The 20,563-nt window shown below is 49.6% G+C and overlaps 7 protein-coding genes across 7 annotated transcripts; 5 read left to right on the top strand and 2 right to left on the bottom strand.

The window, feature by feature from the left end:
- Positions 1–224: 224 nt before the first annotated feature.
- EDB91DRAFT_1088101 (uncharacterized protein) lies at positions 225–1,560 on the top strand (the record flags this gene model as incomplete). Its single annotated transcript, XM_041316351.1, has 3 exons — positions 225–342; positions 442–1,242; positions 1,295–1,560. 3 exons carry the CDS (start codon positions 225–227, stop codon positions 1,558–1,560), a joined length of 1,185 nt encoding a protein of 394 aa, XP_041169698.1.
- A 1,707-nt stretch (positions 1,561–3,267) lies between these two features.
- EDB91DRAFT_1036360 (uncharacterized protein) lies at positions 3,268–3,573 on the bottom strand (the record flags this gene model as incomplete). The annotated part of the gene is made up of 1 exon (XM_041312812.1): positions 3,268–3,573. A coding segment is annotated over one exon (306 nt), but the record flags the coding sequence as incomplete, so codon positions are not given.
- An 856-nt stretch (positions 3,574–4,429) lies between these two features.
- EDB91DRAFT_1088099 (uncharacterized protein) lies at positions 4,430–6,757 on the top strand (the record flags this gene model as incomplete). The annotated part of the gene is made up of 6 exons (XM_041316350.1): positions 4,430–4,827; positions 4,878–5,526; positions 5,573–5,823; positions 5,932–6,184; positions 6,296–6,413; positions 6,471–6,757. The coding sequence occupies 6 exons, from the start codon at positions 4,430–4,432 to the stop codon at positions 6,755–6,757; spliced, it is 1,956 nt and encodes a 651-aa protein (XP_041169696.1).
- Positions 6,758–8,077: 1,320 nt separating this feature from the next.
- On the top strand, positions 8,078–10,195 carry EDB91DRAFT_1088097 (uncharacterized protein; the record flags this gene model as incomplete). Its single annotated transcript, XM_041316349.1, has 7 exons — positions 8,078–8,230; positions 8,276–8,794; positions 8,844–8,976; positions 9,165–9,235; positions 9,264–9,410; positions 9,460–9,684; positions 9,713–10,195. The coding sequence occupies 7 exons, from the start codon at positions 8,078–8,080 to the stop codon at positions 10,193–10,195; spliced, it is 1,731 nt and encodes a 576-aa protein (XP_041169695.1).
- A 2,546-nt stretch (positions 10,196–12,741) lies between these two features.
- Positions 12,742–14,298, top strand: EDB91DRAFT_1340407 (uncharacterized protein; the record flags this gene model as incomplete). The annotated part of the gene is made up of 6 exons (XM_041325710.1): positions 12,742–12,903; positions 12,958–13,059; positions 13,110–13,214; positions 13,295–13,378; positions 13,713–13,812; positions 14,030–14,298. 6 exons carry the CDS (start codon positions 12,742–12,744, stop codon positions 14,227–14,229), a joined length of 753 nt encoding a protein of 250 aa, XP_041169694.1. The 3' UTR covers positions 14,230–14,298.
- A 403-nt stretch (positions 14,299–14,701) lies between these two features.
- On the bottom strand, positions 14,702–17,388 carry EDB91DRAFT_1210084 (amino acid/polyamine transporter I; the record flags this gene model as incomplete). Its single annotated transcript, XM_041320756.1, has 16 exons — positions 17,091–17,388; positions 16,845–16,967; positions 16,745–16,791; positions 16,627–16,681; positions 16,487–16,567; positions 16,370–16,436; positions 16,288–16,320; positions 16,145–16,235; positions 15,992–16,093; positions 15,851–15,942; positions 15,740–15,802; positions 15,616–15,686; positions 15,532–15,568; positions 15,334–15,481; positions 14,975–15,287; positions 14,702–14,926 (listed from the first exon to the last, which is right to left on the bottom strand). Coding segments are annotated over exons 1-16 (1,551 nt in total), but the record flags the coding sequence as incomplete, so codon positions are not given.
- A 489-nt stretch (positions 17,389–17,877) lies between these two features.
- On the top strand, positions 17,878–19,468 carry EDB91DRAFT_1174563 (uncharacterized protein). The gene is made up of 6 exons (XM_041320340.1): positions 17,878–18,376; positions 18,431–18,738; positions 18,796–18,894; positions 18,954–19,025; positions 19,081–19,165; positions 19,225–19,468. The coding sequence occupies exons 1-6, from the start codon at positions 17,947–17,949 to the stop codon at positions 19,407–19,409; spliced, it is 1,179 nt and encodes a 392-aa protein (XP_041169692.1). The 5' UTR covers positions 17,878–17,946; the 3' UTR covers positions 19,410–19,468.
- The last annotated feature ends 1,095 nt before the right edge of the window (positions 19,469–20,563 follow it).

Below are 20,563 nucleotides of genomic sequence, written 5' to 3'. Positions count from 1 at the left end.
AAATGAGTGGTACTCGGCACGGCAGGCAACTCCATGCAGCAATGTCTCAATTGAACAGAACCCGTTTTGAAATCATGTGTCCAACTTCTGGCACCGACATGCTTTGTTTGGGTTGCTAAATTTAAAGTTCCGCGAACTTCCAGTCCACAAAATCAGATATTTAACACGGCCGAATCCATCTGTTGTCACTTCATTTTTCATCCTTAAACTTTATTGAGAACGCCATGTCGCCACCAGTGCAACACCAAGTCCAATTCGATATTCCAATGGATACCGATGAGGAATCTCAATACAATGGTGAATCTAGATCACCGACATCCAATGCCGCCGTGGGTAACACAGGTAAGTCTTGTCGCAGTCAGCCCATCTCATCTTACCAGACTTCAGCATTCTATTTTGGCTTTGGTGTGCCACCGCCACCAGCCACCACCACCGCCTGAGGTTTAACTTTGGCATGGACATCCCCATGTCGGCAGGTGGAATCCGCATCTCCCACAATGCAGCAGCCATTGAATGTGGGATTTCAACTTCCCATCCAAGCGAAAACTCCACCGCTGTCCCCCACTCACCAGCCATTCAATTTGGGGTTTCAGCTCCCACCTCCCTCCACCCCAGCCCAAGCAGCACTACCTGCCGGCCCAGTCCAACAGCCATTTAATTTGGGCTTTCAGCTCACCGCTTCCTCCACCCCGCCCCAAGCAGAACTACCTGCCAGCCCAGTCAACAAGCCGTTTAATTTGGGCTTTCAGCTCACCCCTTCCCCCACCTCACCCCAAGCAGAACTACCTGCCGGCCCAGTCAACAAGCTGTTTAATTTGGGCTTTCAACTCACCCCTTCCCCCACCCCACCCCAAGCAGAACTACCTGCCGGCCCAGTCCAACAGCCATTTAACCTTGGCTTCCAACTCCCCATCCCCATCAACCACACACCGGCGGCAGCAGTACAAACCGCAGTCCGGCATGTGGGCTATGCCACCAACAACAGACATAAGTTCGCTTCACATATATTAATCAATTCTGACCCTCCAGCAGCGTTCCAGTTCAACTGTGAGCCTCTCTCACCCATAGGAGATTGGAATCCGGTGCTGATCCGAGCACCATTGCCGATTCATGCCGATGGCCCATCTGCTACCATGCAGCCGGCACCTGTCGCACCGCCTGTGAGGCCAACATTGGCATCTTTAGTTGGCGATGCCGAGCAAGTGGCAATCAACATTGTCAGACGCCTCCAAGGAGAGGAATGTAAGCCACATCTCCACATAGTTGTATAAAGAGTTTAACTCATCTTAACCAGTTGATCAAGTGGCGGCGATGATGGTCAGCAGGTCCTTAGGTGTCGGCGAGAGCATCTGGGACCCTAAGCCCGATGAGGTCTTGGACAGCAACCGGATTCTGATGTCGGCATTCTGTGAAAACCGAGACAGGCTGACCAGGATCTTCAAAGACATGATTAGCTTGCATCATATAGCACAGGTCCAGGATCGGGTCGCCCCAATGGTGACCGCCCTATTGGCTGAGGTGGAGAGAACAGAGGAATTGATTTCTGACTCTGATGAGTAGACAGATACCATCTCAATTTGTTAAATGTATCCTGTACTATATCACCGGTTCACCGGTGACTCAATTTAAATGTACTATATTACCATACCCACATGGATCAGTGAAATGATCGGTGGCAGCACCTAAAATCCCATTTTAAACAAGCAGGTATAACATGCCACATGGCATCAATCCAGCAGCAACATCTCTGGATTTGATACCAGCGGTGCTCACAATGAGAGATAGTATAAGATGCCAGAGGTACTGATATTGACAGGCATCTAGTGCAATTATGGAGCTGGCATAGGATGGTATTTCAATTGTAGCTCATATACATGATCATTATGATAGGCGGCAATGATCACTTCCTACTCCGTTTGGCCTTTGGAGCTTCAGCAACCACTGCCTTGCTCCTGGTTCTCCTAGCCGGCATGTCACTGATAGGAGCGGCGGTACAGCGTTTTGATGCCTTGGTTGGTGGCTCATTCTCAGCGGTGGCACGGCATTTTGATGCCTTGGCTGGCGGCTCATTCTCCACATTGGAATGAAGACCTTGCCTTGTGGTGTGTGGACCTGATTTTGCCGGTTCATGCGCTGTGTTGAGTGGAACTTTGATATTGCTGGTCACCTTTGACCTGACTGGAGGTGTTGCCTTGGCATATCCGCCGGTGGAATCATTGATTTGAGGCGCAAGGTTATCAGATGCCAAGTCATCACCGGGGCCGTCACTGGATACCGGCAGCAGGCCTCTCTGAGTTACCTTTGGAAGGAATGATTCATCCCTGTCATTGGCAGACATTGAAGCCTCCTGATCTTCGTCGGCAGATGACTGATGCTCCTCTTCCACTTCTTCCTCATCACTGCTTTGCTCATGGTGTGTTGAGGCACGTTTGCGCTTACCGGTGCTCTGGCCATGCTGAGTAGCTCGCCACATTGCCTTGTGGAAAGATTTTGCGCGTGTCTCCATCTCGCCGTTGGTGTCTTTCCAAGCTTTGAAACAGAAGGTTGGGCGAAGCTTCTTTCCTGTCAGTGATGCCAGAAATACAACAGAGCAGTGGCGTCTGCTTTGTCCATCTTTGAAGGTTCCACCAACTGCACGTCGGCAGGCCACTAGGTGTCATCAAAGAAATCTGATTGGCTCTTCACCAAGTCACCCCATGGCACCGCCGCCACTGCTTTGTCTTTTCCCATGCACATCCCTGTTGAAATCAATACGCGGCGGCATACCAAAGGAGACTTAAACTGACTGTAGTGCCTAGTGAGGAACGACCGAATGATATGCTGTTGATCGCTGCGTTTCCAGCCTGTGGTGTCGGGGAGCATTGGCCACCCATCATCATCCTCCTCCAGTTTGAGGAGTTTTCGCGGCACACGTTTCTTGGTCATCACCACCTGGGGGACATCTTCATCCTGGACAGTCTGGATATTTGTTAATTAGAATGCCGCTTCATTCTCTTGAATTGGCATCTCACCGAATTGCTCGCTGGCATATTGCCTGCCAGTCTGGCATGAAGTTCCCTTCCCAGTCCCTTGTCTCCAAAAAGCTTTCGCTGCCGCCAAACTGCTCATTGAAGTCATGTCTTTAACAAGTTTAGATCTGGCTGACCGGCGGTAGAGTTCAAACAACACTCACACTCCTAACATTAGTTTGCCTTCCCGGTTCTGCCATGCCAACATCATGAAGATCCTCATTCCAGCCTGCTTGAACATCTCCGTCGCAAAATGCTCGATCATGTTGGTGCCTTTGGTTTCGGCGACATTGGCTTGGATGTCGGGCAGCACAGCTTCATTGTTCCACTTCTCTGCCGTCACTCTCGCCTCTTCCTTCTCCTCTGCTGACAGACCAGCGAGCACAGTCTTTGTGGCCTCTGGCCACTTGGTGATCATCCCCTCACTCCCAGGAGTTTCTCCAGTCTCCTCTCGTATCTGGGCTTTGTTCTGCTCAATCAACACCCAGTGAGCCGTCCATTTCTTGCCATACTTAATGAGAGGCTTTGGAGCCTTCCGGCGACACTGGTTGTAGAGCCATTCCTTGTAGGTCTGTTGTCCGAAATAAATAGCTAGAGCATGTATATATGTACACTGGCACATACCTTTTTCCGGCTTTTGAGCATGGCTTTGTCACGAGTGGGAGCTTGGAGGCAAGCTTCCCTGTGGATGGCATTCAATACATTCTGTCTCTGTTTACCTTTCACAGTCCTCCAGTCCTCGAGGTGGGTCTTGAGGACTGCAATTTCCACCTTGATCAAGGGAAGCTTTGTCTGCTGGGGGACAATGACAGGGGATTCACTCCGAGCCATTTTGTGAGATGGTTGATGGTCTGAATGGTGGGATATTGAAAATTGTAGGTTCCCATGACCCTTACTCGGATCCCTCGGTTCCTATGACATTTCATCTTATGTACATATAGCTACATGATAACTGTCAACACAATGCATCAGCCTGCTATTCACATACCATTGGCTTTAGCACATGAGGGGCTCTAAAGTGCAGGAGTGGAGTCCTACCAGCAATATTCATCTGGTGGAATGGAAGAAAACAGTTCGGACCAGGAAAGCAACAGGGAAATGGGTAGAGAGACCCAAGATTCGAAAAATTCAATCAGTTCCGGCCACCCCTACCAAGTCATCATCGAAGCAGTGGCCATCCGAGGATATGCTATTTCTCAGGTGGAGATGATTGGGTCGGCGACCTCAACCAGCAGGATTTCATACCCCTGCCACTACCAACATCCATGGTAAGCCCTGCCCAGCAGCCATAGGATCTCGTTCTGTCCCTCACTCAGCTTGTTTCCCAGGCAGTGGTGGCAACTGAAGCTGTTGAAATGGAATGGCTTCGGCCACGAGGAAAAAGACATTGAACCCGGCGATCTCGCTCTCTTCTGCCCGGCATGTTCCCCAGCCAGGGAATTAATGTGACATTGCCGACTGAAGAAGGCGCAGCGGAGATCAACAGAGAATCAGATCTGGAGATGCCGAGTTGGCTCTATTCAAGATCGCTGGTCATGGATGGCAACTTCAAACCAGAGCATATGCATGCGGCGAATCCCATTGATGAAGTCCCCCTCATGGATGGACGCGGTTTCATGGTTGGTGATGGCAAATACAAGGTGCATCTGGCACTGGCGAAGGATGCTGTTCAACGGTCCGAGTGCAACAATCACCGCGCAGTGAATCAAGCCAATGCATCCCATCACAGACTGGAGGCAACCGGCATCGGCGGATGTGCCTGTGCAAGGCATGGCTGCTTTGTCCCGCATGCAATGGTGGATTTTCAGAAGGGAGAAAGGTACACAATTAGTGTATCTATGGCTTGAGAGCCTCGCTGACACTCACCAGGCAGATGAACATGGACTATGCTTTGTGCAAGACATTGAAACACAATGCCAGCGGCATCTGGCGCGCACTGACATTTTATGATGTTAATTGCCAGTACAATAAGTATCTAAAGGATCGGGTAGCTGACAGCCCCTATTTGCAAATTCAAGAGCAGATGGAGATAATCCCAGGGATAGGTCTATGGCATGTTCATGGCCACCAAGACAGCTGCTATGTTCACTATGCTTCTAACTTTATCGCCGGCACCGCCAGAATTGACGGCGAGATCATGGAGACCCTTTGGGTGCCGTTGAACATAATCTCTCCTTTGGCATGGGGGATGGGGACCCCTCACCACAAGGAGTGCCTGGATTACCAAATGAATGATTGCAATTTCATGAAAATGATCAGGATGAGTGGATGCTCCGTTGGTCCTCAATCAATTTGCTCACCGGATCATGCAGGCAAGGCCCTTTGCCGGAAATTCAGGCAAGCTGTGAAAGGACTCGCCGACAGTAGGCAAGCTGTGAAAGGACTCGCCAACAGTAGGGAAGCCTTTGAAAAGCTGGATCAGAGTGCCGACAAAAACAATGTCAGGGACTGGGGGGAACAGGAGAGGCTGGCACAGGAACAGCGTAGCACTGATCCAAAGGCAATGGACATTTATGAAGTCCAACTGCAGAAAGGTATGAGCCGATGATATCACCGAAATCAAGGCCGACGGCAAGATAGCTCCGACCAGGAAAGAACAGGAATTGAAGTTGCTGGAGGAAAATGGCCAGCAACCTGCTCCTGCCCGCCAGAGGGGAGCGGTGACATGGCTGGCAGAAGGGCTTTCCATTGAGGAGGCACAGGTGACTCTCCACATGGATGTTAGGAAGGCTAGGGCGGCATCCAACAGAGAACCAACAACTGGAGATCGGGCGGCATCAGTGAGAGACTGCAAGGAGACATTGACCGTTGGTCGGTGACATTCATCAGGCGACGGGTTTGGCGATGCCGACCTCCACATGATGGAGCATGAGCTGCTGATCCTTCAAGAAGACTCAGATGATGAAACAGCTGATGAATTCAGACTGTTTGAGCCAGAAAAGGTTGTAATACCATTGCCGTCCAATTTGGGCCAGGGGAGATGCGCTGAGCTCGGTGCCGCGGATATGATCCATCAAGAACATGTCCTCCGCGAAGGACAGGCCAATGACACCTTGCACAACATCAGAGTGCACTTGGCAGACAAGGCGGTCATCTTCCAAAAGACAGTCAGAACAGCAAAGTCACAAGCAAAGTCCACCAGAGCTTGGGCCCAGATCCATGCAGTGGACCAGGCGGTAAGCATCAACGCAAGCGTCTATTCCAAGTGCTGGTCTCAACTCGGCAAACTCGGTGCCGCCGACATTTTGCTGAACAGATACCGGCCATTGCTTAAAGAACATCTCCAGGTCAGCACCACCAGTTGCCTGATCCCAATGCCAGAGGTCAGAGAAACTCCATGTTGGCTTGGTTCTGGTCTATGGATGTGGAGGGAGACTCTGATAGCAGTGATTAGGTTGAATGAATGTGAGGTCTTCACATGTCCTTCGCCAGGGCACTGCTGATCCTGCCGACAATCTTCAGTTTACCGGGTGCATTGGCTCCGTGCCAAGGCTCTAAGAGACAGGTGGGAGGAGGAAATGCTACTTGTGCAGCATGAAATGAATTGGACATGCAACTTCTTCTTGCACAAAGCCGAGCAATGGATCCTTCTGGCTACCATCTCAAAAGCCGCCAACAAGGTGGGACACCTTGCCTATGCGGCACAGCAGTGCAAAATGTATCAGCGCCTGTATGAGGATTCCCGGGATGCATTTGAAGTTGCAAAGGCAGCCCGGAACCCAATGCATATTATGCCGGCGGTCTTATAGTAGACTTCAGATTGATACCGCTGACATCCATGTAGCAATAAATGATCAAATTCAAGTGGTTGCCGCCGGCATCAATCAATGGTTGAACACTGACTTTCTATAGTGTAGTCTAATGATCCTAGGGCTAATCTTGTATGTAAAGTTATTGTAGGTAATTTAATCTTGTTCCGCTTTCAAATATTTCACTAGGAGTTCAGTGGCAGCGATGGCGTCGCAGTACATCTTCACCCAATGCGGTCTCCATTCTCATCAAGGAGGCAGCTACAAGCCTTGCCTCCACTACCTTGTTCTCCAACATTGTGATGATGTGTGCCCTTCCTTGTGTGACCCCAGCTTGAATGGTGGTCAATTGCTGTGCCACCGGCGTTGATCTTGCCTGCACCAATGTCGCTGGGGTTATCAACATGCAGGCCTTCTGGCTAGATTGCACTGTAAGGCTGGCAGGCATAGTTGAAATGAGGATGACTTACCAATTGCTCAAAGTGGTCTGCGACCATCTGCACGACTTGCTTCCAACCAGGGTACCGGGACGTGAAAGTCCTGTAGTCTACCGCATCGAAAGCGGTGTTCCACCAGTCCATGGGATATGTGTTGACAACCCAACCTGTGACCCAGGCACTGGAGGGCTCCACTGGCAACTTCATAAAGTTGTCATAGAGCTCTCAGTAGGTCAGGAGCTCCATTGAGCTCATGCCGAGGATCCCGACGAACCATTGGAGGTTGTGGGACAAGGGAGGGCAGATGCTCAAGCCTTCGCAATAAGCGACCCAAGGCAAGAAAAAAACCTGACCAGTGATTGATAAACTTAGATGGATAAAACAAGAATTTGAAGACTTACCTCGCCCTCCCACATGAGGTACTTGCTAATAATTAGGACCGTCACCGATGACGGCGTGGTGTTCTCCAGGGATCGGCATATAGCCAGCAAGCGGGACCTGGCGAACTCAAATATGTTTGCCATGTCGGCAAGATCGAAAGTGGGACGCTCACCGGTGCTACTGTCGCTGGTCGAAGAGTCGCCGGTTGGACTTAAGCGCTCGGTGGCACCGGTGATGTTGGACATGATTGGATATTTGGAATATGATGATTGGCGAATGGGAATTTATATTGTTTGCTGTAATCAGAACATACCGAAGTGAATTGCAGGATCATGCCGAAATTGTGATTTGCAGATTTCCATTGTGCATTAGCCTGATATGGAAATTTATTGGATGTGTGACATAATCAGCTGCCACATTAGTTCACGTTGGACTTGTATTTCTTCATCATTCGCAGTTCATCGCCACCCCTCATCTTAACACCATTACCACCATTATCACCATGACCGCCATAGTTGACTGGGCCACTAACAAAGCCAATGCTGGTTTCCTCAATGCAGCCAACAAGGTTGAACATCTTCTGGGGCAGGCTCTCCAATTGAAGCCTGCCAATCCCAAACACATCACAATTGCGATGGAGATGGCCGCATCTCTTGTAAGTCTTGTTACTTTTAAGTTTCAAATTCTCTAATCTTCGTAGAGTTTTACCTTCAGCAGCTACGCCTATTCGGCAACCTCTGTGCCACCCATGGTGCTCTCTGCCACCGCAGAGATTCATGAGCACCTGGACGACTCCTCCTGCAATGTTGTCAGTGCCCCGGTCTGGTCCAACATTCACCCAGACGATCCGCAGAGCCAGCATAGCCTGCTTTACCCCGTCACTCTTGCCTATGGCAAACCCCCACCACCCACCAATCCTCCTGTTGCCAGTCCATCTGGATCCAACACTGCAGTCACCCAGGATGCCAATGTCCTTGCAGGCAAGGGCAAAGGCAAGGCAAGGGAAGATCCTGAGGCCAAACCAACAGAACAGCGCGGCCATGGTATGGAACGCAAGCAACTCCAGTGCATGAGCGCCCCCCGCAGTCAGAGTCACGCGCCAAAGGCAAAAATGGCCAAGTGCCACCTCCAAGGCCATGATCACCAGCTGAGGACGAATGGGAGTTGGACATGGCCGACATTCCCCAACAGCAACCCGGCACCAGAGGCCAGGAAGAAGGTAAGTATTCCTTGTTGACTTTGTATATGTGATTTAACCTCCCCGGCAGGCATCCTTGCCCACCAGACTTCCTCCTGCCCTCAAGAAGACCTGGTCGCAAAGCAAGTCGTTCACCATCACCAGCGACGATGAGGAGGATGCTGAGCCGACTGCCCAAACCTCCACCAAAGAAGAAGAAGACTGTATGTGGAGATTGACGATGAGATGACGGCGAACGTTGGCCCGGCGCCAAAGATGGGCACGCCATATGTTCAGGTTCCGGTAAGTGTTTCCTCCCATCTGGCATTCACCTTCTAATGATATGAAATGTAGCCCGCACCATTGGCTATCGCCGGCAATGATGCCACCGATCCCAACACATGGTCACCAGGTTGCGGCCCCTGCATCCACCGAGGGCTTATATGCCTCCAAGGCTACAACAACTCCGGTGCAGCGCTGACTGTATGTGAAGCACTGACCGTATGTGAAGCCTGCCACCACCTCAAGCATAAGTGTGGTGGTAACAGTTCCGCCGTTCCTACCACCAAAGCGAAGAAACCGGCAGCGACCACAACTCTGCAGGGGCGTTCAAAATCTCGCCGCCAAGCATCACCGGTGCATGTCTCTCCAGAGACAGGTGAGTACTCAGTTTTATTTTTATTTTTATCTAACACTAGATGATTCAGCCACTCCAGCAGCAGCATCTACATCTGGTGCACCTGCACCGGTTGCTGCTACCACCGCCGCTCCCGCTCCCGCTCCTGCTTCCAGCTCCCATTCCCATTCCTACTCCCACTCCCACCACCACTCCCATCACCGCTCCTGCCATCGCTGCCGCCCCCACCTCTGCCTCCACTCCTGATGGGCCAGCAGATGCATCTGTTGTTGCCCTGAAGGAGCAAAGTCGAGGCGTTACAATCCACTGTCGCCTCATTGGAGGCAAAGGCCAGCATTGGGGAGAAGCGTCTCCTGGAAGCCAATCAGAGATTGGCCGACCAGGAGGCGACTTCAAAACTCCTCGCCGAGCAATTCGAAGAACTTCGCTGGCAGTTGCTCCCTCCCCCAGTCCCTGCATCTCCTGTCACAGCATGCCTGCCAGTTATTATCGGCAACCTCAGCGGCAACAACAAGAATATTGGCGCGGCAGAAGATGGAGCTGAGCCCGCGTCTGGAGCTATTGCCGAGGCTGAAGAAGTAGCTGAGTCCGTGTCTGGTGTTGTTGCCGGCCTTAGTGGCAACAACATGGATGTTGAAGAGGATCTGGCTGAGTCTGCCTCCGCATCTGGCGGCAACAACATGGATGTTGCAGAGGCTCCAGCTGAGTCTGCCCCTGCGTCTGGTATCAATGCCGGCCTCAGCGGCAACACCAATGATGTTGCAGAGGCTGAGTCTGCATCTATTGCATCTTCCGCTCAGGAGTGAAATGTGTATTGGACATACTTTGTATTACTTTACTTTGAATTGGACTCTGTACTATAGATACATGGCTGCAATAAGCCTGTTACATATGACCCTTATGATAATGACCCTTTATGACAATGACTTTTCTTTTTCCCCCTACATGTGTATGCCGGTCAGAAATCCAGTCCTCAATGAATACTTTTGCCTGATTGCATTTGCTGCCGCTGGCATTGAATGATAATATGGACAGCTTTACCGGTGAAGGGCCCTCACGCCGGTAACCAGCTCACTAGTGGAATAGATATAGGTACCAGCAAGAGCCAGATACTTCTGCCAGGGAGATGTATGTACTGCCAGTGCTTGTTCTAACTGCAGTATTGCCCGCGGTGTTGCCGGTGACAGTGGTGTTGCCGGCAACCTGAACATTGCGCCGGTGAGATACTGGTGGAATGGGAATGGAGGTGTTGGCGAGACATGACGTGTCTGGTTATGTATCAACTCGTCGCATCAGCAACTTCAACATTGGCAACATGTAGACCCAGAATGCCTGAAGTGCCAGTGTCGCCGAGATGCAAAGCAGCATTTGGCACGGCTGAATGTATACTTGCCTGATGGGCCTAATGTTATGGCGCCGCCATTCATTCCTCAATTGTCAGTGGTCAATCCCCATATGCATTCCATCACTGGTAACACCCGCCGATGTTACTGGACCCTCGCCAACAATCATTCCCAATATATATTTGCCAATCCACCAGCCGATGCAGGTAGATCATCGCCGGCAATCATTCCCAATATTTATTCATGTATCCTACTTCCCAGCACACACTCACCGATGTTATTGGACCATTGCTGTATATCATACATTCCCTGATACGTCTCCTAGGATCCCCTCACCGGAGCTAATGGGCCGCATTCCAAATGCCCATTTATTGCCGACCCCATTTCCCGGAGTACTGCCACCAATACATATCGATCCAGCCAATGCAAATAGACCATTGCCGGCAATCATTCCCGATATCTATACCAGCATCTTAATTCCTGGAATACAATCGCCAATGGTAATGGACCATTTGCTGGACCTCATACTTGACATCCATTCCCCGATACTACTTTCCAGGATCCCCTCGCCGAAGCTAATGGGCCACATTCCAAATGCCCATTTTTTTTGCCGACCCCATTTCCCGGCGTGCTGCCACTGATACTTATGGACCATGGGCCCACCCGATGGTCGTGAGGACTAAATTATGTAGGCCCACCCCTCAATACACATACATTAATTCTGGTACCCATGGGCCCACTCCAAAGCATCGAGCACATTCTACTATGGGCCCAGCCCTAACAGTCGGCGGTACTTATGGACTGTGGGCCCACCCAAGGGTGATGAGGACTCAATATTGTAGGCCCACCCCTCAATACACATCTATTAATTCTGACACCCATGGGCCCACTCCAAAGCATTGAGCCCATTCTACTGTGGGCCCACCCATCAACATCGGACGACAATATAATGTGGGCCCATGGTGGGCTGGCCCTACACCTATGGAGAAATGTCAACTTGGGCTGGCCGAGTCTATAGGGTCAAGTCACTGAAGGGGCTCAACTATTCTAAAAGGAGATAGGGGTGAGTATGGAGATGAAGGCGGAGCACCGGGCAAAATAACAGGACAGAGAACCAGACTTTAGTGGAGGGGTTCCAGAGCTCTGGATCCGGAGGTACGGGATATGACACTCATTCAAACCCTGATCCCACAAAACATAGGCTTGTTCAGAAGATGACAACACCCCTTGGTGCACAAAAGGGCCTCAAATCAGTCCTCGAGGAGCGTGGATTTGATGTTCATGGTTTATGAGCTAAATGTGCCTGTCATATCCCGTACCTCCAGATCTGGAATTCCAGATCTCCCCCACTAAAGTCTGGTTCTCCATCCTGTTATTTCGCCCAGTGCTCCACTTTCATCTCTGTACCCACCCCTATCTCCTTTTAGAATAGCTATTGCTCTGGCTACCAGTTATGTCCTTTCTGCTATGCTTACTGATCCGTCTGTTCATACTTCATTTCTGACTTCACTGCTTTGATCTGTTATACACTTACTAATAGACTTTCCACATGCTTCAGGCATAGCCCTTACTTTGCTGACTGATTTACCTACATGATACCTACAGTATATAAACTCCTGTAATACTCCGGAACTCCTCAGTTCAAATATCATCTTAGTTCTGCTCATTCCTGCTTCTCTGGACTTGAGTCTCATCTCTTGTCTACCTCTGAGTCTTAGGGTTAAACCTTAGGACTAAATCTCCAGCTCTACCTTAGGGTAGTCTGAACTCTGTTCTGCTTCTACTCCAGACTTGTCCATAGTAGCCTTACCCTGTTCTCTCATAGTCTTCCAGAGTTCCGCCGAACTCCTCCTATATCTGACCTCCGGACTTCCCCGGACTTCCGTCAGACTTCCCTTCTGCCCCTCAGAAATTAAGGGTGCATACTCAGGTAAGGGGTGCAGCGCACAAGCTGAAGCCAAAGCCCTTTGAGTAACCTCCCCCTTGAGCACAACCTTAACAGTGCCCTGATGTGCCCTTTTGAGAGGACTGGATGCTGCATGGCTCAACTTCTTCGCCAGCAAGAGGATTTTCGCTGCCAGGTGTCAATGCTTGAACAATGCATCAAGGATGCTGGTCATGAATGTATTTTTTTACTCAAATTTCATTGTGAACTCAAGCCTATTGAAATGGTAAGTATATTCCTACATTTTTGCATTCACCTTTTGTCTGATTTTGATATCTAGTATTGGGGTTGGTGCAAATACTGCTATTGTCAGATTGTGAAGTCAAACTTTGCAGCAGCAAAAAAGGCTGCTGTGGAAGTTCTTGATTCCTGTCCAGCCAAGGTTATTTGCCATTTCATCAACTGCTCTTACTGCTTTATAAGTGCATACAGATTTGGACTAACCAGAAAAGCTGCAGAATGGGCAGTACGAAAGCAGAAACAGCACAGACAAGTATCACAACATGCTATGATGGCAATCAAGGCAGTGCTACCCAAGTAAAGTAGTCCAGAATAGGTTCTATGCATGCCAGCGCTAACTGCCACACAAGAAGTCAGTGGCATGCACTCATGACCAGTGCAGCCAGAAGTCAGTGAAAGTTTTTGGGAAAAAACCCAGAGGGTTTTTCGGCCAAAAACACACACCCAAACTGGGTAGCAAGGTGAGCTGTGACAGGGCAGGCGGGCTCAAATCAGGTCACTGACATTGCAAGTGTCAAGTGCAGTGCATCAGACAATGGTAAGGAGTTGGATTAAGTAACAGAACTATGAAGCATTTGTCTGCACCCTGAGAGAGAGAGTGGTGGGCAGGTGCAAACAAGAACGAGGCTTTACAGCGTGTACAGACTGCAAGCCAAGTCGAAGCGGTACCGCGGATGTGGACGGGAGCAAAGAGTGCTGTGCCACATCGCTTACTAACACATAGACCAAACCTCATACCTCGGCTCACTTAGAAAACCAACATAGTATTACTAAAATCCTGAAAATTTTTGGCAGGCCAAAAATATCGTGGGAAAACTTCGAACTAGTGTCTTTTTGTTCATATCTGGCCTTGGTTTTGGCTCAAAAAAATCATCTGCAGCCGCTATCAAAGTTGGTGAGTTTGGTTGTCCGCAACCGTATATCTCTCATATTGTATAGTGAAAAGGCAGCTCCCGTCGCTATACATTATGAGATGGCGTACTGTATGACCCCGATGTCACAACGTCTGCAACAGCGTAACTAATGATTGTTTTCTGCTATGGCCATCAGTATCAACCAGGAGTCATCATGTACCTATCAAATGGTAATGCGTACTTCTGTGTAACCCCCAGGCATTGACAGACCCGGCGCAATGCATGAGCCCTTTGGAATGGTCTTCCTTAGTAGCCGATGTCACAGGCATATCATATACAACAAGAGTTTTAGGGCTCTGGAACAATTAGGTCTCCCAGGAGAGACCCACAATAATATTAATGCTGAGGCCTCCGGTCCTCCCATAGGCGTCAGTATCGCCGACAGGCATAGTGTCTGAGGTCTCAGTCCTGGCCCATCATGAGTATAAAGGAGGTCAGTAGCATCATCAGCTAATCGTTTGATGTTTATAAGATATGCAAAACGCGTATATCTCCGACCTGTTCCGAGCTCCGGTTCACTCGCATGACAGCAGGATATGCTTTCCACTGCACCACGTCAGTGACAAGGGTTAGTACATCGTTCTATAGGTAAACAACTCCCTATTCGCCGTTCACAATACATAGCTACTACATGGCTCACTAGCATCGGCAGTATGTAAACTCTTATGTTTTCTTGATGGTCTTCACCAGGCTCTGACGCGCAATATTCTTGAAATATCGAAGTACTGTTTTGCTTTGAAATCAGCTGAAATACCATTTCCGTGTACCGACCATTTGACGACAGCACGCGAACACCACCTACACATCAGCCACTGAAACATAGAATTCTGCCTCACGTTCTTCCTTCTTCTCCTTTATGGAATCCTCGCCTCCGTCTCCGTTTGCCGATGTAACGTTGGATATAGGTCCCTCGAACCAATGCACGCCTCCGTACACCGGGAAATAATACCAAGAAACCGCAAGGAACATGTACCCTCCAAGGACAACGACCGTATAATTCATCTCTTGCGCGGTTGTTTTCGGGGTGGAGGGAAAGAAGAAAACGATGATCATGAAAACCATCCCCGACACAGCGATCGCAGCAATCGGAAAGCTCTGCAGGGGCATATGAGCTTAGGAATACATCCCTGGAGATTGACTCACCAGTTTCCCAAGATGAAATGGGCCGGGTTTGAAATTGTTCTTAAACGCGAAGCGGGTTGCAATCGGCGTTATGAAAGAGACATACGACGCAGTGACAGCAATCGTGAATACCGCATTGATGGCCTGGGTGCTCACGAAAGCCAGAAGTCCAATTGCTAGAGCACAGGCGGCGTCGAACCAAACTGTATTGACTGGTGTTTTTGTGTAGCCGTTGATTCGGTATAGATATCGTGAAAATGGGATGGCTCCATCACGAGCAAATGCAAACGTCTGGCGAGAGCCGACCAGGAGGCCGTTCGATCCTACCATGTACCTGCTGCGATTAGGCTGTGAATGGGTCATGCTCTGCTAATACGTACATCGCTGAGATGATGAGACACCATATACCCAAGGCCATTCTTTGTCCGAGCGAATTGTATAAGATTTGCGCCATCGGCTGGCCTATAGGGCTACTTAAGATGCCGACAAGATCGGTGCCCATACAAAAGGCAATTGTAATGTTGATTCCTGGATGAGAATATGTCATCAAGATCAGAGTGACGCGTCGTTCTACACACCCAAACCAAGTACGGCTGACATGGCAATGGCACCGGTCTAATTGGGGTAAACACAACAACAGGTCATTTTCTAGCATCACTTACGATCGCCCATGGTATCGCAATGGCGGCGTTCGAGGCCTCCTCGCTCATGTGGACGCTAGCGTCATAACCCCCTGATGGATTGAGGATTGTCATGAGCTGACCACTCGGGAGAAGACGATCTAACCTGTTGTATAAAGAGGAGCCATTAAGCTCAAGATAAATGCGAATCCAGATGGCCAGCCGTCCACTACGAGTGACCAATGAGCTGCGGTTGTAATCGGAAGACGATACATACAGTTTGTGAAATTCCCTAGCGCAAAACTTGCAGTGTTTCGATATTCGTGCGGCGTTGCAATCGGAAGCGCGATAATGACTATGAAGCAAAGGCTATCGGAGGATTTGAAGCAAAGAACATGGACAAATGCACACCACCTACCACAAATTTACCAACGTGTACAGTCTCTGCAGTCTTGCCAAGACTTTGGTACCCAGGCTCACGAGGACGGCTTGTGACAGTACCAGAGCTGCGTATATACCGCTGATGATAACCCTTATGAAGAGCTTCATGTTTGGAAGAGAACGGGCTTACTAGAGCTGTCCATTTGTAGTCGCATATGACTCGTTAGTGGCGATGCCGATCGCTGCTGTGATTTGAATCGCGCAAGCCCAGTTTATGGAAGCTAGCCCCACACGATCAGAGGCAGATTATTGAAGGAACAAACATCGCCTTACCGACTCCCGTGATATTCTCTATGGTGTTTGCATCTGCAGATGTCGGGACGCGCTGCGTATCATACGGAAATGCAGGACGTACAGCCAACTGTCCAAGACAGAAAATTGCGGCACCGCGGGGAAGCAAGGGAGTAAGTCCAATAGTATAGCTAGACGTTGCTGAGTCAAGTGTAAAACGGACACGGGGTCAAGGACATACGCCACCAGAAGTAGGCGCCGCTGACGCAAGTTCTGACAGCGCCAAACCGATGCACATGATGAAAGGGCAAGCAATTGCCCACTGCGCAGAGCAAAGATGAGGTATTTACAAAACAGTAATCGTCACATATGAAAGCTTACTCCCCAAACCATAGCGACAGGCCCACCATTTGGTATGGCATAGAAGAGCATGGAGCTGAATGGATTTTTGTCAGTAAAGGAGTGATGTCCACATGCTTGCATCATAGTGGCGACTTACGCTATACCAGGCAGCAGTCCTGTATAGCTGAATGCAAGTCCAAACACCTGTACAACTGATAGATTGTATCGTGTACACGAAAATCTGATATCAAGCCTACCTCTAGCGGAGTAAATTCCCTGCGAAACTCCTGCTTGTATCCTAGCTTGGCCAGAGTCGCCTCATCCTCGCTTTGTTGCAGGTGCAACTTCGAAGTCGCAGGAACTCTGGTAGCCATATCGCACTGTTGGAAGTAGACGAATGAGCCATCAAGCAGCGCAACGCGATCAGAAACCACATGGAGCCGGCAATCAACTCCAGTAACCCTATAGAGACTAGTCTGCGATTCAGACGGAAATTGACCAACCATGCCCGGCCATTAATGACGATATATCCCAGCTTTCGGTCGGGACGCCCAACTTCTGGCTTGGAGGCAACCCGGTCAGTCATCCGGACTCATCGGCGAGGAAACTGGGGAGCGCCCGACAGTGTGATACAGCAGAATAGCACATCTAGCTTTGAACTTTTTTGTGTGCTCCTCGCGCAGCCTCTCGGAGTCGTTGGAGTCGTGTCCGTGAGTTGCCTGCGCCCAAATAGCATTGAAATACGACCTCGGCGACTCTGAGTTGTGAACTGTTTTATACTATGCGCCGCAAACGTTGAAGAGACGCGTCAAAGTCACGTGCGTGCCAATGAACGGGGGTTTCCGGTTTCTCAATCACACACCAGAAGTTGACGATATGATCCCCGATGTCACAACGTCTGCAACAGCCATCCTGCAGGTCCGGGAGACGTAACTAATAATTGTTTTCTGCTATGGTCATCGGTATCAACCTGGGATTACACAGGAGTCATCATGTACCTGTCAAATGGCAATGCGTACTTCTGTGTAACCCCCAGGCATTGACAGACCCAGCACAATGCATCAGTGGGCCCTTTGGAATGATCTTCCTTAGTAGCCGATGTCACAGGCATATCATATACAACAAGAGTTTGAGAGCTCTGGAACAATTAGGTCTCCCAGGAGGGAGACCCACAATAATGCTGAGGCCTTCGGTCCTCCCATAGGGGGCAGTATCCCCGACAAGCATAGTGTCTCAGTCCTTGCCCATCATGAGTATAAAGGAGGTCAGTAGCAGCAAGGCATCTGTACTGTTTTAAATTCTGAAAGCGTGCTGCTCATCCCTTTCAACTTTTGAAGTCTCCAATTCCCATACTGGCACATGCCACCACGCAGGTCCCCTCTTGTTCGCGCGCCTACAGAACCGCTAGACGCCAGCACTCTCGACTGGAAGTTCAGAAGGCAACTAATCGAACCTTCCGAACCTTCCACTGACTCTCGGACCCGTGCTCTAGTTCGCACTCACCGCGTAAACAACATCGTCGTTCAGCATGCCCGCGATTTGGTGTCTGTTCCTAGACCATTCGAGACAGATGATGAATCCGTGGTAGACGACGAGACAGGCAAGGACGCGCATTCTCTCAAGCGATATCTTCAGGAATCCTGGTTTCCGGCGTTTAAGCTTGGCCCTCGGGTCGAGCAGAAATTTGTCTGGCCCCATTACCCAGAGCTGCAGGCTGCGCCTGGAATGCGGAAGCTCCGCACCATTTCGCGGATTATGCCATACCGTATACATGGGGCTGTATGCGAATGTCAGTTCGAACGGTTGCTTTTTGCATAACAAGTTTACCTAATAGTATTGGCAGACCTTGAGCGACAGAAGGATAAACAACTCGAGCGAACGAAAGACTCTGTTGACCTGACCTTACCCTCCATCAATCTTATGGTGTACGACTACAAGGGTATCAACGCGTGTATGCAAGATGTCAATTTTGTCACCGACATCACGACACTTCTCATGACATTTGCGTTCCGGACCGTTGCGCGATGTTTGCACATCCTGCATGATATACCCGAAGGAATAGATGGGGATGCTTTTCGCAAATTCCTGCAGTTCAGAAGCTCATCCGAAATGTGCCCCGTGAAGGATAATATTTTTGACGTTGTCTCCCTCGTACGCATCTTTTTTTCCCCTCCCGGGTTGGTCTGAACGGCGCTTCGCTCATCACAGCCCAGCCCACATCCCGGCTATACGAGCATGATCGTCCTCGTCGTTCCTCCGTGGGCCTTTGATAATATGGACTTCATAAGTTTCATCGACACAGGAGAGGTGCGAGCATTGTCCCTACATTTGAGACATTGTTCTTATTCCTGGTTGCATACTTTTAGGTGACCCCTGGAAGCCTCGATGGGATCCCCACCAGCAAACCTGCCAGTGCACCAGCTATTTTGTGGGCTTTGGTAAGTCTTTGTCAACACCCCTATGCGCATCACTATCTGACACGATACGGACAAGTTATGGGACATGTGCTCCAAGCAGAAATGTCAATATTTTGCCGTCACGACGTATGAACTCTGGGCATTTGGAAACTTCAGTTCTAGTCTGTCTTTCTCTCTCTCTGTGCATCGTTTCATCAGCTAATCGTTTGATGTTTATAAGATATGGAAAACGCATATATCTCCGACCTGTTCCGAGCTCCGGTTCACTCACATGACAGCCAGGTTCAGCAGGATATGCTTCCCAGTCCGTCGATGTCCGAGACTCTGTTATTTTGGATGGCGGCTTGTATTGGTGCTGGAGGCATCGTGTGGACACCGTGTGATTCTGACATCATCACATGTTGATCGCCCATCGTGTTAGCTTGTCTGTATCATGATCGCGGAATTTATATTTTCACACTTCCGTCGCTAGCGTGATAAAAATGTGAAACTTGTTCAGACAGCACTACGGATCGCTGGTTATCATAGTTATGCAGTAAAACGAAGAAGGGCGTGATTCTACGGACTGCAAAGTGAACGAGACTTCATTATACAGATCATCTGTTTGCAGTTTACGCACAGCTTATGAGGCTCAGCAACAAGCTATTTAGGGCTCGTTGATATCCAATACACTTTTGATTGCCGCATGTTGGCCGGCCCATCAGTTATTTTGGGAATAACTTCTTTCGAATGCGTCGTACGTTAATGCATGACCTGCTTCAACCACTTCTTCAGGGCAGCGCGGTGATGAAGGCCCGTCACACATACGTCCATGTCATGAAGTAGATATGTTCCTCGTGATTAATCTGCCTGACGGCCCAGAGCCACGTTTGTACTTCGCATTCTAACATGAGCATAAATTTAAAGAAATTGTCAAAAGAAGTTGTCAGGTTGCCGAACAACCGGGGGCCTATCAGACATCATAAAAATAAGACACTTTACTTGCACCTTGCCGCAGAATTGGCCTTTTGGAGGCTCGCGGTGCAAAGTTCAAGCCCTTTGCTTCTTGTGTGACCAAAAAAAGACCAAGCCATTTAAAGCTGTGCACTTGATCGTGCCTGATATGCGAGCCAAGCCGGAACTCCACATTCTGTCAAATAGTATATTAGTATCAGCACGCGAAGCAAAGCTGCTGATTGTATTGAACACACGAAGAACGGAGTTAATCAATGTTCGAGTCGACTGATGGGCTAAACCGCGGTAAAAATTGGAAACAGAGTATCGAAAGAAGCGCTGGCAGCCGCCGCCTAGGAATACGTAGTTTCATGGGAACTGCAGTCAGCGTGCAGTCAAGTTGCAAGGTCCTGACTCACCGCGTGTGACGATGTTTTTCTTCCAAGTAGACGGTATCAGAAAACACGTCACTTGCCAGTGCAGCCGGTCGGTGGCCTAAGTTTTAACAAGCCTCCCATTGCAGAGAGATTCAACAATTTACATAGGCACTACGATACGGTTTCGTCTAATACGATAGGCATTGCAGGACCCGTGGAGCTTTCAGCCATGGAGGAACAAATAAATGA

Source organism: Suillus paluster (assembly GCF_016628075.1).
Source record: "Suillus paluster strain FC165 chromosome Unknown EDB91scaffold_166, whole genome shotgun sequence".
NCBI classification, from domain to species: Eukaryota; Fungi; Basidiomycota; class Agaricomycetes; order Boletales; family Suillaceae; genus Suillus; species Suillus paluster.
This window is presented reverse-complemented; position numbering and strand designations above follow the sequence as displayed.

Excerpts from the sequence above, each read along its gene's own strand:
- EDB91DRAFT_1174563 (XM_041320340.1), top strand. The coding sequence starts at position 17,947 with ATGCCACCACGCAGGTCCCCTCTTGTTCGCGCGCCTACAGAACCGCTA. Across the intron at positions 18,739-18,795 it reads TTTTTGACGTTGTCTCCCTC|CCCAGCCCACATCCCGGCTA; the intron begins GTACGCATCTTT and ends CGCTCATCACAG. Across the intron at positions 18,895-18,953 it reads GTTTCATCGACACAGGAGAG|GTGACCCCTGGAAGCCTCGA; the intron begins GTGCGAGCATTG and ends GCATACTTTTAG.